This window comes from Dermacentor silvarum, chromosome 2 (genome assembly GCF_013339745.2).
Source record: "Dermacentor silvarum isolate Dsil-2018 chromosome 2, BIME_Dsil_1.4, whole genome shotgun sequence".
Classification (NCBI taxonomy): Eukaryota; Metazoa; Arthropoda; class Arachnida; order Ixodida; family Ixodidae; genus Dermacentor; species Dermacentor silvarum.
This window is the reverse complement of record NC_051155.1, coordinates 221267007-221277843: the sequence shown is the minus strand read 5'-3', so window position 1 is coordinate 221277843 and position 10837 is coordinate 221267007. Positions and strand designations below refer to the sequence as shown.

The following is a 10837-nucleotide window of genomic DNA, read 5'->3' as shown; positions in this document are numbered from 1 at the left end:
TTCTATCGAAATTGATATATGACTTCTTCCGAACTCATATATCCGAACTTGATATATCAACTTCTTCCGAAGTTGCTCTTGCAGGAGGTATTTTGCAGCAGCACGCAGGGCAGCAAGCACTGTCGCTGTTGATGCTGTCATACGGGACAGTTTGAATTTGATTTTAGTTTGCGTAGTCGGAATGACAAAGGGCACCTGTACAGCTGGTAGATGAGACCGAACTGTCTGTACAGCTGAGTAACGGCCACTGGATAAAAAAAAAGGTGCGGCCTGCCGGGTGCATCGAAAACGGTGTGATCCGCCGCGGCGCCACACGTCGGGGGCTGTTGTCTGGCATCGGCATAGTAAATACGTCAGGAACGTGCTCGGAACGCCGTCGCGCGTGCAAGCCGACGCGTTCCATCCCCGTCAGTTAGCGCCGTTCGGCCCAGCCAAGCGGCCGACAATGCAACTACGGCCGTTCGCTTCCATAGCAGCGCGCCCGACGCGGCAGGCCGCACCTTTTTTTATCCAGCGGCCGTGGCTGTGTATTCGGTTCCCGTGCGTCTCGACCATTGAATAATAACAGCGTCATTTGTTTCAATGGCAATTTGGGGTGAATCACCTTATTTGTTACTCCAGGAATATATAAGCACACCTGAAGCTGATGGAGACATCACAAGGAAAATGAAGGTCTCGCTGCTTATGTGTATCCCGATGGAAGACAACCTGGATGGTTGAGGATAGCCTCAGAAAACCGGGCATCTGGTCTCTGCGAGGGCAAGAGCGCTCCAAGTGGTGATCGCGGGTGCAGGAAAACTGACGAATGTGCACCCTAAAATAATCCACAGCAACGTCCTTTGGATTTTGTATGTGATCCTTAAGGAGCATGGGGGAGGGGGTTACAGTTATGTTGCACATGGGCCTGTTTATTGTGTTAGCACATCACACTGTTGCTTATTGTTAAAACTACGCTGCAAAGTGAAAATGGGAATGAAGGAAGTAAAGTTACAAGAACAAAAGAAGCCACGAGTAACTGAAGGCAGGCACTCGTAAGCAGAGGGCCCGGCGGCCTCCTTTTGCTGCCGGTCACAACGCGTCACAATCACTCAGAGATGCAGCTTTTCTTCGATGAGGTAACGATGGTTTGGGACGTTCCACGGCTGCCACTGACTGCTACTTTCTGGCGGCCTGCAATCGACGCCCAAAAATAGCGGTAGTCTTTGAAAGCAACGAAAAGGTACACTCCTTGTAGTCCGACGAGAACGTTCACTATGACGTCTATCTCGGCGAAAGGCACGAATGTGCCTAAGAACGCGACCGCCCATGCGGCTCCCATGATGAGCGCGAGGCGGCAGAACAGGGCCATGCGGGCGCCATGCCGTTTGCGCTCACAGTCCGCGCTGGCAGCCATTTCTTGTCCCTCTCGAGCGCCAGCAGCGTTGGACGCGATGTCGCGGATGTAGAAGACAGTCTTCAGGTAAACAAAGAGGGAGAAGAGCGTGAGAGTTGCCATGGGAACCAAGAAGTACACGACCAAACCCCAAAGGGTGCCGATCCAGCAAGCCACTGCTCCATAACTAGGTGACAGCACGGAAGCCGGAGCTAGCCAGTGCACGAGCAGAGCCGCGGCGACAACGAGTAGCGGTAAACTCCAGGACAGCATGCCGTAGAGAGCTAGAGTCCTATCGCGAGCCGAGGAGAGCTTGACGGAAGTGATGTTACTGCAGATGTCGTAAGACAGCACCCCAGTCCAGCAGAAGGTCGACAGGAAGCCGTAGTGGACGAGCACGGCGACGGCGACGCACGGCCCTCCTTGCACGTCGACAAGGCTCGTGAGCAAGTAGAGCAGCTGGGTGATCAGCAGCGTAACCGAAAGACACAGAGTACACTTGGACGAGAAGTTTCGGGACCCCTTGTAGACGCAGAAGACGACGACTTTGAACGCGAGACAGCATACAGACAGTGACATGCAGAAGACCGTCACGTAGTTGTAGACGTTGTACGTGCTTGGCGGTGCGTCGGCGTCGTGGCCGCCAGGATGAGCATGTGGCGTTCCGTTGGTGACCGTGTTTCCACGACGTATTGTTAGCGGGCCTTTTTTCGTCTGGATCGGGGCGTCTCTGATGTAGCAGTGACCGTCGTGCTGGGCGTAACAGGTTGGTGTGCTAACCACAGGCTTGAATATGGCGGCCAGGTTTGGAGGGCGCGCAGAAGAGGGTCTCTTGTGTCCGCCTGGGTGCCTGCGCCCAGTTATGGTGAAGTTGGCCACATGCCTCGTTTGGCTGCAAGATAGTCGGGACACGTTGGCGCCGTAGCATGTGGCACAGTATACATTTCGATAGACCGGTGAATACGGATCTCCCGCGTCGCTGACAGGTGCGTAGTAGGTTTTGCATTTGACCGAGATGTGTGCGGCGACATGTTGACCGCACAAGTCGTCAGGTTTGTCCGTGACGCAGGGCCTCAGGTGCAACTCTGGCTCGCCGCTCAGAAGCTGAGGCAGAGACGCCCGGATAGTTTTCCTCGGTCCGATCGACGTTGCGTTCCAGAAGATGGCGTTCGCGACGTCGTTGTTGCAGAGCGCGCAGAAACCATTCCTGGAACGATGAAAAAAAATTACGTAAAATTACATCCAAACACGATATGACAAGGCAAAGCATGAAATTAACTAAACCTATAATAAATTAGAGGGCGCCATAGACGTGGGCTGACGTTCCGAAAGATAAAAATATACTTGTCAAAGTGGCTTGGCAATGACAAGTCCCTCTTTCGAAACAATGGCCTGTTTTACTGACATACTTTATATTATTCACTTATAAGTATACCTTACAGAGCCCACACGGGGCATTGTGTAAGGGGGGTCAGTACGGTTAATACATACACTGAGATAAAAATACATTAACACCTTGATAATGTAAAACAACGACTACAATGAACACAAGAACTAAACTATATGCACTATGGAAGCAAGGGAGCAACAATAGTATTTAAAATTGAAAAAAAAAACGCCCAACTATGAACAAAAACGGAAATCAAAACTCAAACGAAACAGTTTTATGGAAACTAAAAATAAATCCCCAAAGATGTCTTTCGAATAAAAAATAAGAAAAAGACGGACATTTCAGCAACAGTACTATAGTGCAGTGGAGCAACAACAAATAGTGACTGCGGCAAATGCGATGTTTCGCATTTGCCGAAGCGGTTCAGCGCGGTTAATTTCTAGTTATTGAATTGCGCAATACTGGCGCCAGGTTGCACCAGCTGGTCACGTGAACACATGGAGACAGAGGCGCGATGGAAAAGTCAGAGATAGAAAGGCAGTTTCGTACCGAAACCGGCAAACAATCATTGAAACTTGAAATTTCCTGGAATGAATCCCCAACTGATACGGACGGCCCCTGGCAGGTTTTCCCTGATTTAGAACTCATTCGCACATAAGCGACAGTGTTACACTGTTTCAGAGAATGAGCCCATTCAGTATACTATTCATGTGCGCCAGATAGGCCAGTGGGAAGGAGGGTATAGAAAGCGCTCACTTGCCCGTCACGGATCAGGCATGTGGAGAGGGGGCGTCATTGGCGGCCGCGTTTACTATCTGAACAAGTCGCTGCACATCACATTAACCTCGCTAATCACGCAGTTTGCTGTTTAGATTATGAAATAAGCAACACTTATTAAACCGAATAGCTTTTTTATGGCTCTTTTGGTGGCCGAACATTCACCGCTGATACAAAGGAGCCGATGCAAAGGTCACGTACTCTCCGCGGATCGAATTCTCTGCGGATCGGATTTGCGGATCGGATTCGTCGCCAACCTCTAACTACTATAGCTCTCTGAGATGTACGTACGAGCTGTCACGCGAGAGGTATGAGTATGAGAGGTATGCGTATGAGGTAGAGGTATGAGAGGTATGAGTTATGACGAATAGGTATGAGGTATGACGAATCGGCTTATATGTATAGCCCTACCAGCACAGGTGGGCTGGTTAATGGTTCTGGGACAGAATTCACGAAAGATTTTCGTTCGTAAGCGCTAATTGCCATTGGCCTGCCGCCTTCACTAATAATATGTCCAACATTAGGATTGGCTAGAATTTCTAAACAATTCTACCCTAAGCACTTTTTGTGAATAAAGGCCTTCCTTTGTAGAAGCGTTCGGATATTTGCTTACTTTGGCAATTATCGTCGATGGTTTCTACACAATTGGTTTTTCAATAAATATGCAGGGAATGTGCCGAAACGAGCTTCAATAAACCCGTAAGCTATGCTTTGGAATCAAGTAGCTCCTTGAAAGACATAACTAAAAGACCACTCCGTCACCGTGATGTTGATATCGGTGTCCGCTGCTTCTGCACGAACCAGCCTAGATGGCATGATGGAAGCGCTAATGCGGAAGCTGCGGGAGATATCTCGGGAGTTTCCCTTTTTGTGATCAATCTTGGCTCCAGGGATTTCTCGCTGCCTACGACATCGGACATCAGAAAAGTGAAGTAAGGATCCTAAAGCCCTAAGACGGCTTGTTCAGAGCAAAGCATATAGATACCCAAGCTCACCTGTAAGTGACATGATTGATGCTTGTCGCCGGGATGTGATGGAAGGTCTCGTTAAACGACTCCACGCTCTCGCAGGCTTTCCTCACTTCGTCGTGTAGCCACGACGGCGGGCATCCAACTACCATGTAGACGTACTTTAGCAGGCGAGATGTGATTTGAACCGGTACGCAGGAGATTTCCGGAAAATCAGTCTCATCTTCGAGTGGGAACTCTATGTCCCAGCAGCAGTCCCTGTACACTCTGCAGTTCGGCGCGCATGAACAGGTGGCAACGTAAGTCCCGGGTTCACAGCTCAACAGGTCTTTAGAGCAGCCGTGCACGTTTACCGGACACCGCATGAGTGACTCGAATGCGGTGTCCGGAATGTCCTCGTAGGTTTCTCGAGACACCGTCCAAGGCGAGGTGGCGTTGCAGTCTCCCGCGAAAACTCGACTGGACGTCAAGAGTGCCGCTGCCCGTATGCGAAGCAACCACGCAACCAACGGGCCTCGCCTCATCCTCATTCAAGCGGTGCCCTCCACCAGAACTCGTCTCATCTGAAACGCAAAGCGTAGTGAAGTGTTAGGTCCCAGCCTTTTACGTAAGAAGCTGTGTCTCATTCATAAATGGCACTTTCTTTTTATCGAGGCGATCAGAAGCGGTTTGAGTAGAGTATTACATTGATATGACGCATCTGAATTCTTTATCAAGGCACCGCGTGGCATTTGTATCAATGCACTGTTTATGAAGTTACTCTTATTGTCACGAATTAGAATAGAAATAAAAGGGTTATGATGCTTGGCAGCGTATGACAGTCAAGGGCTTAGATTGACAAAAGCCTTCAGGATGCTTCATATGCAAAGCAATAAGCATCGCGAGTCTAGTGAGATCATAACAGATAGCAGATGCTGCTTGGTACAGGTGATTTCACAGGGATGCTCCCGCTACTCACAACGAGGTTACGAAATTCTTCTACATGTCTAGAATTGTCTTTCCACCCCCTCACCCCAAATTGAATAGGGTGCAAGCTGTTTCGCTTAGACTTTTACAGACCGGCACATATCTGTGTCTGGCCGTTCTGCACGAAGTTTACTCTGACGTATATCGCGACGACGCCTGCCCGTCCTGCGGGCAGACCTCCACTCTAGCACACATGCTCTAGGAGTGCGGGTCGAGATACCCTAAGTTCAGCAAAGAGGAGTGGGACTTGCTTCTGCGTAGCCCCGCTCTAGACAAGCAAATCCTGGCTGTCCGGCGTGCCCGCGACCGGGCCGGTGGGCTAGACCTGCCGGTCCCGACGTGGGACTAGCCGGGTGCGCGACGAGTTCGCGTCCTCGCCGGACCTCTAATAAAAGTTATTTCACTCGCTCACTCACTCACTCACAGATGGTTTCAACATGAAAAAAGGAAGAAGAAACTTCATCGCATGCGCCTCCCCCCCCCCCCCGTCCCCTCTCCCCCCTTAAAGCACACACTGATCCTTCGCAAAATGACGTCACTTTGAATACTTCAAGCACAAGTACTCTGAGATATAACAGCCTGAATGGCAAGAAGCTGGTGACAGTAGTCGCGATCTCCTTACCATCACTTCACCATCGGCTCCACGAACGTTCCATGCTCGTTGCGACACCGAAATTACTTGCTGTTGATGAAAAACTTGTACCTCACATCATTCGTGTTATGCGAAGTCTGCTGAAAGCTTCCGCTATAGCTGTCCTTGGGAAGTCTCCGCTAAAGCTCACTCATTTCTGCAGTAACTTTCTCAGCTCTACATAGAAACTATGCAGCCCTGCGCGATGTCTGCGCCGATAGACTCCCAACGCTAGATGCCATCGTTGCTCCGGACAAGAAATATACGCCGAAAGTATTCGGGCAATGCGAGGGCGGTGGTCGCCTCTGTGTCACTGATGTCTTTTCAGATGAAAAGAATAAACGCAAATACACGATAATACCGCCGTACTAGACGCCCGCTGTACATTTGGCGGCCAGCTTCAAAGATTACTCGTTCATACGAGGGCGTCTATTAGCGCGCCGGTGCTATCTGGTGTTTGTGCAGCGCCATATGTGCTTACCGTTAGTGTCTCTTTCCCTCTCTCCTTCTTATCTTCTCCTCTGAAGGCCCTTACACCTGGGTAAGTATAGCAAACCGAACACGTGTCTGGTTGGTCGACCTGCCTATTCTTTCTTTCTTTCGCTTTTCTCTCTCTCTCTCTCTCTCTCTCTCTCTCTCTCTCCAGCTGGTGCGTTTCGTTGACAGTGCGTGTGGCCAACCATTGCCATCCGCACAGGGCTTCGAGGCCTTTTGTGCGTAAAAGATGGACACAAATACGATGCCGCATGGTTCTCGTACAACGGCCTCGACCCGTATGCGTGAGAATCGGCCCAGATAACCGCCATTTAGAGGCCGGAAGAGGATCCAGAACGATAAAGCAATCGGTGTGCATGACAACGCGCGCTCTAGCATTGGTGGTATACATTGAATGAATGAATTCTGGGTTTTACGTGCCAATACAACGATTTGATTGTGAGGCACGCTGTAGCGAGGAACTCCGGATTAATTTTGACCACCAGGGGATCTTTAACGTGCCCCCAATGCACGGGACACGGGCATTTTTGCATTTCGCGCCCATCGAAATGCGGCCGCCGCGGCCGGGGTTCGATCCCACAACCTCGTGCTTAGCAGCGTAACACCATAGCCTTAGCTAAGCCAGTTCAACGTATATCTCGTATGATATACGTTCAATCGAATGCAGTCATATAGTCCCACTTCTTCTTTTTTTTTTAACCCAACGCACCCGCCGGGGTAGCTTAGTGGTTATGCCGTTGCGCTGCTGAGCATGAGGTCGGGGGTTCGATTCCGGCACAGGTAGTCCAAATTAATCTGGAATCTCCCACTACAGTATGCCTCTTAATCAGATCGTCGTCTTAGTACGCAAAACTCCTGAATATATTTACCTTAACTTTTGTTTAGCGTGGTGCCTTTCTTTGCCTAGCCCACCCCAGTTTCGTATTCGTCAGTCAGTCAGTATCTCGCTGGATATAAGAGGCGTGTTCAAAAAGAAACCGAATTTTTAAAATAGCGAGTCAACTGGCAAAGGGAGCGTGCTGCAGATACTGAGCGCACGTGGCGGCAGGTTTAGACAACAAAGTATCATTTGCCATGTTTCGCTCTGACTGTTAGTAGGCGAGCTCCAGTCACAGAAGTGAGCAGGTGCAAGAGCTGTCCATCGGATTAGTGCTAAAGTGACAATTGAAGAGCTTGAAGGACAACGTGCGTGTGTGAAATTTTGCTACAAACTTGGCAAAACTTTCCCAGGGACATTTATGAGTTTATGGCTATGCTATTGAAACGAAGGTGCAGTCGTCGCAGTGTGTCAGCAAAGGGTCTCCTCGTCCAAAAAAGCACGCATGAGGGGGGTCAAAGATCAAGGTGAGGTTGGTTGTGTTCTTTGACTGCAAAGGCACTGTCCGTAAGGAATTTGTACAACGTGTTCAGATGGTAAACAAGGAAGTCTACCAGGGAATTCTAGCGCGTTTGAGGGATCCTGTGCACAGTAAAGACGTCTGAATTGTGGTAGAGCCACACTTCGGTGTTGCATCATGAGAATTCGCAGGCTCACGCATCGCTCTTTGTCCGCAGCTATGTATCAAAACACCACACTCCCGTTGTGCCCCATCCACCGTATTCTCTGGACCTAGCCCTGGCAGACTTTTTCCTGTTTTCCATACTTAAAACCACGTTAAAAGGACGTCGTTTCCACATCATGCAGGAGATCCAGGTCAATGCGATACGAGACCTGCATGCCATCCCAGAAAGTGCGTTGCAGGAGGCTTTCCATAAATCGAAGAAACGATGGGAACTGTGTATTGCCAGTAGAGGGGACTACTTTGAGGGGGACAGTGCTTAAAATGTTGCACAATAAGAAATAAAGATGTTATAGCAAAAGTTTGGTTTCTTTTTGAACACACCTCCTATTTCGTGGATGAATGTGTCAGCACCGGCCTATTAAAGCAATACATGTTGACCGACAATGTAATGCGACGGAGGGCAACTCTTACTTCTGCGCAATCAAACAATATACGTATAATAGCTTGAAACCTGTACATATAATGTAGCGCTATAGGAATTTTATACGTATATTCCAACGTGCGCGTTCGTTCTGGATAATGTTAACGCGACGTTTTCTCGGCCAGCACTGCCGGGCTTTGCTGACCGTGGCTGCTGCAGCCGCTTTCTCGCCAAACACCTCACCCACAGGGCAGCACTCATATATTACGAATCGGCGTAACGGTGGATAGTTGTCTGCACTGCTCCTAAAGATTTGCCGGTGGCCGACTCTGGTCTCTACGGAATTACGCAATGAAACCGCAAACAGTGCCTAACTATCCGCACTGCAACAAATATATGTAATCGCGCTATAATAATGACTTTATTAAGTTCTAAATGCCTTCTTTCCCAGGGTTTGGCCGGTCGATCTCGAAGACCGGCGTAATGTTGGTAGCCATCGCTTCGAGATACTCAGGTTATTTCTTGCATTTCGCCTAATTACATAATTAGTCTTAATTAGTCAGCTTCTCAAACATTATAATTAGATGAGAAGTGTCAATGAGGAAATTGTAGAGCAACATGAAACACTCCCGATACAGCTTTCAGTTGCTCAATACGTATATTACATAAAAGTGTTTTTCCGAGCGTGAAAGAAGCCCGCGAATACACGCCAAGTTCCTCGAGCGGCCAGTCGCGCGGACCTTATCTTTCCGCTTATTTTGTTCTTCGATTGAACGAGTGTGTGGATTTAAAACTTACTCCAATTGACACATAAGCCAATCTTTCTTTCAAGAAAAAAAAAAAAAGCTGGAAGGCGATTCAACCTTGTCGACCGATCAAATACAATGTCTTCCTGCAGGCGTGTTGTGGGTCAGCGTGGGGTGTATGAACCATATAAAATATTGTGGAGTCGAGCGTTCCCACTCTGGGGGTGTCTCGGCAGTTCTTCACGTGCTGAAGGTGGAGTCACTGCGCGCATAACTCTATCGTGTCACCCCTCGCGTGAGGAGAGTAGGAAGAGTATCGGACGTTAGGCTGCCCTACCTTGGAGATCGGTCGACATCTTTAGGCAGCATTATCTCCGACATCGGCCCATGGAAGAGGCTAGAAACACATATACCCGATAATAAATAGTGGAGGCCCCTAAGAAAGACATTGTTTTTTTTAATGGCTGGACTCAAGACGATCTTCTCAGTCTAAAATACTGGCACCATGGCCATGACCGTCTCTGGGGCAAAAAAGCTATTCGCGTTCTACCCCAGTGCTTGAACTGCAATGGTCTGAGTGATTGTTTATATTCCTTCTCTGGGCATCCTTCTACTTGCGCGCAGCGCTAATTCTCTTACTCTTTTCTTGTTCGTATTTTCCATTTCCCTTCACACCCAGTGTACGGCAGCAAACTAGACGCTCGTATGGTTGACGTCCCCGTCTTTCCTATCCTTCCTGTTGCTCTCTCTCTCTCTCTGCCCTTTCCAAAACAAAATTCAGCACATCTATCGCTCTCTATTGCTTCCACTCACCCTCGTAAAGCCCCCTGTTTTACATGCGCAATCGTGAAGCAACAGCGCCGAACTTCGTGTTATCTGCGTAATTTTCGTCTCGCTCATTACATTCACCACGCGGCAGAAAGCGCGGCGGGAGCTTTAATTGCAAACAGGAACTTTTCCGATAAAGCGCAAGAAGCCTCATCGTCTCATTTGCATAAAAAACAAGAGGACTTCGCAACGCACCCCGCGCGCACGCTTTTAACTCGACGGCGATGATCGCGAAGGCGAGCGATACGTTATAGCATTTGCTTCCGGCGAAACACGTGGTTAGCTAGGCAAGTTGCAACGCCAGCAGGCGTTTCTGCGGTTGAATTGCGCTGGCGAGCAGCCGCCTTCGTACGAGGATCACAATGGCCCATTGTGGTCGACGATTCTGCTTCGCCGCCGCCGTGCTGGGGAAAAAAAAAAAGAAACAGCCGCCGCTAAGCCGGTATAAGAGCGTGGAAAGCTCTAATGCAAGCGGAAGCCACGTGAAATGACCTCCGTATACCGTGCTGCATGCCGTTAATTCTCGCTAGTGACGCACCTTCACGGCACGTCGAGAAAAAACGGGTGTTTGCGTTAAAGCAGTCCAGACATTGTAATGGGCCTAAATTTATTCCCAGCTAAAAGGGGTACGGAAGAGAAATTATAAATGAATCTGTATTATAACAAGTTAACCATGCAATATCGAAGAGACCACTTCTACTGTAAGGGTCAGGGAGGGCTTGGTAAGCCACAAAGTACGGG

At 49.1% G+C, this 10837-nt stretch overlaps 1 protein-coding gene across 1 annotated transcript; it reads right to left on the bottom strand.

The window, feature by feature from the left end:
• Window positions 1–921: 921 nt before the first annotated feature.
• LOC119441232 (uncharacterized) lies at window positions 922–5108 on the bottom strand. Its single transcript, XM_037705876.2, has 2 exons — window positions 4535–5108; window positions 922–2579 (listed from the first exon to the last, which is right to left on the bottom strand). Exons 1-2 carry the CDS (start codon window positions 5035–5037, stop codon window positions 1085–1087), a joined length of 1998 nt encoding a protein of 665 aa, XP_037561804.1. The 5' UTR covers window positions 5038–5108; the 3' UTR covers window positions 922–1084.
• Window positions 5109–10837: the final 5729 nt, after the last annotated feature.